The following is a 7500-nucleotide window of genomic DNA, read 5'->3' as shown; positions in this document are numbered from 1 at the left end:
AATGCTATTAAATGATAAATGAACCTTCAGTCTCATGGTTTTTTTTAGTTCAACACAGATTCAACACCTGTAAATTCTTCTATATTAGCTTTTTTGAATTCCCCTGTAATTGCTTAAAGATAAACTGTATTCATTCCTCAAATCTGTGCAATATCGAAATCCCACAGGTTGATGCTCTAGCTCATCAGTATAACATCATCTAGTATTAATCTTTTCTTTCCTTTCCCTAAACGTTGCCAGGTATTGTTTGTGGTAGTGGGCTATAAAATTAGCATAATATCAGAGCAGCAATAACCAGCCATTTTGACGGCCTTATAAAGTTAGCTAGAAGTTCATAATATTGAACACGATAAAGTTCAACCTAAGTTGAGTTTTTTGTCTTATAAGGTTAGCCATAAGTGGATAGTACACATACTGAACACGAAAAGTTCGACGTAAGTCTGTGTTTGTCTTATAAAGTTAGGTATATGTTCCCAATGCACATACTGAACATGAAAAGGTACTTGTAACCTGCTATCATTTTATGAAATCCAGATACCAACATTATTATGCTTTCATGTGAAGTACAGTGCTTAATTATTATCTTGTGATGTAGAAACATCTGGGATCGGTATAAATAACGTAATAGTATTTTATCTATATATGTAATACTTAAGGATGAGCGTTGTAAAGTTGGAGCTAACACATGTTGAATGTAAAGTCGGTACTAATGCATGTTGAACGTAAAGTTGGAACTAACGTATGTTGAACATAGAGGTGGAATTAACATGACATCTTGACAGTTCAATTGGAACTGACGTGCGTTGAACGTAAAGTCGGAATTAACGTATAATGAACGTAAAGTCGGAACTATTATGTGTTTAACGTGAAAACTGAATTAACGTGTGTTGAACGAAAAGATGATACTAATGTGAGTTGAATATCAAATCAGAACTAACGTTTGTTGTACAGAAAGTCAAAACTAATGTATGTTGAACATAAAGTGGAAACTACCATGTGTTGAATGTAAAGTTAGAATAAACGTATGTTGAACTTAAAGTAGGAACTAAAGTTTGTTGAACGTAAAGTCGAAATTATTGGGTGTGTGGAACGTAAATTCGGAACTTACGTATTTTGAACATAAAGTCAGATCAAATGTTTGTTGAACGTGATGATGGAAGTGACGTGTGTTGAACGTAAAGAGGTAACTAACTTATGTTGAACGTAAAGAGGTAACTAACTTATGTTGAACGTAAAGAGGTAACTAACTTATGTTGAACATAAAGAGGTAAGTAACTTATGTTGAACGTAAATAGGTACTAACAGGTTTGTTGAACGCAAAGAGGTAACTAACAGGTTTGTTGAACTTATAGTTGGAACAAACGTATATTGAACATAAAGTTAGAACTATTGCCTGTTGATCATATAGTTGTAACCAACTTATGTTGAACATTTAGTCAGGACCAACATAAGTGGAACGAATAGTCGGAACGAACGTATGTTAAATGTAAAGCCGGAACGAACATATGGTGAAAGTTAATTTGGAATGAACACATGGTGAACACAAAGTCGCATCCACCGTATGGTGAACGTTAAGTTGGAGTTAACGTATGTTGAACGTATACTCGGAACGAACGTATTTTGAATGTATAGTCAGAGCGACCTTATGGTGAATGTAAATTTTGAATGAAAGTATGTTGAATGTAAAGTTGGAACTAACATATGTTGAATGTTAAAGTCAGAACTAACATATGTTATAGTTGTAACTAACATATACTGAACATAAAGTTAGGACTAAAGTATGTTGAAGGTATTATTAGAACTAACGTATGTTGAATGTATGGTCAGGATGAACATTGGTTGAATGTAAAGTCGGAACCAATGTTTGTTTAAGGTATAGTTAGGACGAACGTATGTTGAACGTAAAGTTGGAACCATTGTTTGTTGAAGGTATAGTCCGAACTAACGTTTGTTGAACGTAAAGCGGAACGAACATATGTTGAACCTAAAATCAAAACTAATGCATGTTGAGCTTAAAGTAAAAACTGATGTATACTAGACGTAAAGTCGTATCTAACGTATGTCGAACATACGTGAAGCCAAAACGCATAGTGCAAAGTATTATTTTAATTTCTCACTAAGTTAGGTATTCAATATATCATTATGACTTAACACTTGATTATATTAAAAAAAAAAACGATTACTTTGTGTTTGCAGGGATTTAAGGCTCATGCCAAAGAAAATCATTAGTAATCAAGGAACATTTCAATAATCATTTCAAAGATTTTGAAGTGGGATTGATGTAAATGAGAGAAATATATTTAAAAGGTTTTGAAGTCGAATTGATATAAATGAGAGAAATATCTTTAAAAGGTTTTGAAGTGGGATTGATCTAAATGAGGGAAATATATTTAAAAGATTTTGAAGTGGGATTGATCTAAATGAGAGAAATATATTTGAAATAAGATAAGACAGAGACAATGTGGCAGCTTTTCAAATGAGGAAGAATATCTGCCCCCACATCTAATTGTTTACTACATCTAGACGTTCCGTTGCCTGGAGTACTCACTTAATAAATCAGCTAAGTAAGCATGAAGTGACATACCCGAGTGATATCTTACTAACGCTATTCTCAAGGAATCATTTACTTGGGCAGATTTTCTGTAGTAGTCTTTCTCATGAATTGGAAAGTCACCAACAAGAAATTTACGACTGAATTATAGAAATTTTGATATTATATGCGGTAGCTTTAGAAAATATATATAAATTTGTTAATCTACTCACAAACAAACACACGCACAAACGTAAACACAGACGAGCGTGTACACACTTAAATACACTTATATATATATATATATATATATATATATATATATATATATATATATATATATATATATATATACACTAATGTGCATGACTATGTTAATGCTTGTAGTCTTGGAAATAATTGTAGCTTAAACAGTTAAAAGAAACAGGTACAAGCTGGTTTATATCCAAGCACTATCTGTTCCGCTGATAATTTTAATTCATCTATTGATCTCTGTGTCATAGAATTCCTAATCATCAATATATACTGTATATATATATATATATACACACACACACACATATATATATATATATATATATATATATATATATATATATATATATATATATATTTGTTATAGACAGGTCTACATTCAAGGAGATGAGTTATAGTATGTTTTAACATAATACTCAATGTCTTGTCAGTTTTTAAGGTTTGAAAGGTAAGCAATGAATTGCAGAGGCAGGGAACAGTGACATTGCTCAATCAAGCAGGATAATACCCTTGAGACTGACCATGTATACATATGATCGGCGCTCAAGGTCCCTCTCTACCAAAGCTAGGACCAAAGAGCGCCAGGCATTGTGTGCTTATGACAGCAGATAGACCTATAGGGTCCAATAAACCCCCCCTCATTAGCTCATAAGGACGGCGAGGTTGCAGTGACCAAAGGAACAAACGAATTTGAGTGGGAATCAAACCACAGTCTGGGGTTCACCAGCCAGGGACGTTACCACATCAGCCACCATAGAAAACTGCAGCTAATGGTTTTATTGTCGCTCATGAATGGCAGAGGCAAAGGACAGAGATATTGCGGTAGTAAGCTGGAGTATGCCCTAGAAACTGCCTATATATCATATGAACAGCACCCAAGCTCCTCTCCACCCAAGCAAGGACTTTGGAGGACTAGGTAAGGGTCACTGGTGACTCAGCGTGCACCCCTAAACCCCCCATCCTTAGCTCACAAGGAGGGCGAGGCTGCAGACACTAAAGGAGCTAACAAGTTTGAGCGGGACTCGAACCCCCGTCTGGCGATCACCAGGCAGGGACTTTACAAATATAGCACAACAACTGTACTTTCTACTAATTAAAGAAAATCTCATGCTTTATAGTGATTTTACTCGTAATCTATAAAGCAGCCTTATCAGTATACATATAATTTTAGAATGAACATGTCCGGTACATATTAAAAAACTCTGAAAAGAGAGAATAGTTGATTCTGGCTCTGTTCAATTCAAGATTTGTATTTGAAAGGGATTAAATCAATTTCCACCATTACAAGGGATTGACAAGTTTGTAAGACTTGGCAATTTTTGTGATTATTTTTACACTAGCATTCGTGATTTTTATTTTTGCAGACCCTTCGGGAATTTCCTTTTTTGATGAGTACTTTTACCCGAGTGTTAGTGATGAAGTCTTCAACCTACTTACCAATTACCTGTAATGATAGAGATGGGTTTATTTATATTATAAGCTCAAATGGTTAATTCAACTGGATTAAATGCAGGTGTGTGTATGTATTTATAGGATAAATATGCATATATATTTATATATCATGTATACTGTATATACATATTTATTTGTTTATTTGTACTACCAATTTACGAATACAATGCTCTTTTGTATTACAATCTTGAAAGCGATTTTGATGGAGTATCTCTCTCTCTCTCTCTCTCTCTCTCTCTCTCTCTCTCTCTCTCTCTCTCTCTCTCTCTCTCTCTCTCTCTCTCTCTCTCTCTCTCTCTCTCTCTCTCTCATCACTTATTTTGTAAATATCTATCTTAAGAAGGGCTTATTTTCCCATTCCTATTTTCAACTGCATAGGGGCCATTTATTTCTGTATTTATTTCTCACTAGTCAGATCAAATACGATTAATGTTACTTGACTCTAGTTCAAATATGAAAAAGGGGATAAATTTTAACAAAACGTTTCTCTTCTGTTGATATATATGTCTGAAAAGTTGTTTATATGAATGAAAAAATAAGGATAATGTGTCAGCTCATTTCCTATATCTCTGAATAAATGTTATCGTAGTATACTACGCTCTTAGAGTTATATCTAGGAAATGAAATTCCAGATTTAGTGGGTTTCTTAAGGAAGGATCATCCACCATTTCCAGTATCTGACGCTAGTGACCGCGAAAGTTACGGAAGTAATTCATGACGATTCCAATGATGAGGAATATTTATTTTTAGCCAAATTCCTCTCCCTTCTGCTATTTTCTTCCTTCCCAAGAAGACTTATCATCCACCAGTCCTTCCTCCTCCCTCCACCCCTACCTATGTCCAATTTGAACTGGTGGGTATTTGAATGGGTGGGTGAGAAAACGGAGATTAGAATAAGAAATTTACGGTTTAGGATGGCTGAAGGTTTCGACCGAGCAGGTCCACCCGGGTGATCCCCATCGCCTTCTGGTACACGTTCCATTTCCGGGAGAAGATGATGATCCAAATTCCATCCCATCCCTCCCATATTAACACCCCCTCCAGCATGCACTCCCTATCCACGTCCCGCCCCCTCCATAATATCCCCCTTACTGAAATATGAGGGGTGGTATAGCGTTGTAAGTACCTATTCCCACTTCCTCGGTTCCTTGGGCAATATCTAATCCGTTCCAGTACTGTAAGGTTTCTTGGTTTGGGCTTCGTCGCCGTGGTTATTTTAAGTTTATTTTATATATATATGTATATATATATATATTCATATATACATGTATATATGTGAATATATATATATATATATATATATATATATATATATATATATATATATATATATATATATATATATATATATAAAATGGACGTGCCCACAGAGACGACCATCGAAACAAAATCTCCCGTACCTTTTTATAATGTGTTTTTTGTGTTCAGTGATAAAACTAGTCGTAGATTATCAACTTTTATTACTGATGTCACCTGTATTCATGTACACCCGTTCTAGAGATGATAATGTCTTATTTCCCATAGAATTTATTGTCTCATATTTAGGACACAAAAAGATTAATATTCTCTTTTTATGAACTTGTCCAATAATAGATATATTGTGTTCTTTACGTATGACAGAAGTGTTTATTTAATGCTGCAGATTTCAAAGAACGTATCTTCTTTACTCTCGAGTACAATTGTCCGATTAATATATTACCCCCCCTCTCTCTCTCTCTCTCTCTCCCTCTCTCTCTCTCTCTCTCTCTCTCTCTCTCTCTCTCTCTCTCTCTCTCTCTCTCTCTCTCTCTCTCTCGAGCAACCAAGAAACATAGGTATCAAATGAAGTTTTATTCTAAGTTATCTGTTCAGGTAGTTTTGTATGCAGGGAAGCAGTTTTTGTCTAATACTATAGGAGATAACAGAAAAATTATTATAGTGATATTACTAACATTATTTGACATGTATGTTCTCCAATCGAATCTGGCTAATTGGCCAATTGAATATCCAAGATGTGGGTCATTTTTCATGGTCTAGACTTGGATTCTCATTTTTTCCATTATACTGAAGTAAATTTTAATGATTATATACAAAAATTATATAATTTCAAAGATTATATTTTTTTTTCAAGACATCAACCATAGTGCTCGGTTTTTTTATTCTTTAAGCTTTGCACCACACTGTTCAAATCATGTCTCTGGTCTTTCAACTGCCAATGTTTACATAAGTAGCCGTAGACTGATGAGTATGAGAGTGTTGACTATTAGTACTTGTATCTTCCTTTGCTATAATAGGGGCCAGTGTTGTTCTACATATCTGCCATGTCTTTCCTTTCTGTATCAAATCACATTCAGCAGGACTTGTCGTGTCTGGATTAGAGATTTTTTCCTGACCCCAGGAAAATGCAAATAATTATAGTCAGCACTTCCCTGCACATCAGACTGCAGCTGCGTATGTGAGCAGTAGAAGCTAAAAAAAAAAAAAAAAAAAAAAAAAAAAAAAAAAAAAAAAAAAAAAACTGATCGTCTGGTGGTCTTTTAGAAGAAAACAGTAAAATCTTGAAGAAAGATGTCAAGCTGTTTTATAAACAATAAAATCTTGAAATATATGTGTTTTCTTTACTTAATGAACATTGAAATATACTTCAGTAGCATTAAAAAGTAGGATTCCAGAGCTAGATGAGGAAATTGAACAACTAAAATTACCTTTAAGAAAAACATCTACTTCGGGAGACCAATTTAACTGCACAAAATGGCCACCATCTTGGATTTTCCCTTGACCAATTAGCCAGTTAAGGATCCCTTGGAGAACAAGTGTGTAACATTTTATGCTTGTATCATTATATACATATACTCCTCTCATAAATTACTGTCACCTGCTGGACAATAAGTTTCCATCCCACCACATGGTGCCAAAATCAATCAATCAATACCACTCCATCAATCTCAATATTATAAGTTATCTAAATCGAAAATTTCTAGTTTTCCTATGGATGCAAAACCCTTTTAACGCAACTTTATTATGCCGTGTTGATTAGATGCCATTAAATTGGCTTAGGTCTGTTAGTAATTCATTAATGATAAATTTTCGCAAAAAGGACAAAATTACACTTTTTTTACGAGTCTTGATTAAGGGGAAATAGATAATACAAATTGGGGTAATTGGTTGTATTTATAATGATTTCCCAATTGATATAGTATTAATTTCTCCAGACAGCTACCGAGTTTATTTGTGATCTTAAGTCATGTATATCCTTAAAATCTCAGTTTCCTCTTTTTTACGAT

At 34.2% G+C, this 7500-nt stretch overlaps 1 protein-coding gene across 1 annotated transcript in view; it reads right to left on the bottom strand.

The window, feature by feature from the left end:
• LOC137640018 (muscarinic acetylcholine receptor gar-2-like) overlaps positions 1 to 5264 on the bottom strand; it is a 25042-nt gene extending 19778 nt beyond the window's left edge. Inside the window, exons 1-2 of the mRNA XM_068372419.1 lie at positions 5144 to 5264; positions 4223 to 4229 (exon numbers count right to left, since the gene is read on the bottom strand). Of these exons, the coding sequence (XP_068228520.1) occupies positions 4223 to 4229; positions 5144 to 5264 (128 nt within the window). The remainder of the gene's footprint in view (positions 1 to 4222; positions 4230 to 5143) is intronic.
• Positions 5265 to 7500: the final 2236 nt, after the last annotated feature.

This window comes from Palaemon carinicauda, chromosome 1 (assembly GCF_036898095.1).
Source record: "Palaemon carinicauda isolate YSFRI2023 chromosome 1, ASM3689809v2, whole genome shotgun sequence".
NCBI lineage: Eukaryota > Metazoa > Arthropoda > Malacostraca > Decapoda > Palaemonidae > Palaemon > Palaemon carinicauda.
Note: the sequence above shows the minus strand (reverse complement) of the source record. Positions and strands in the feature narration are given on the sequence as shown.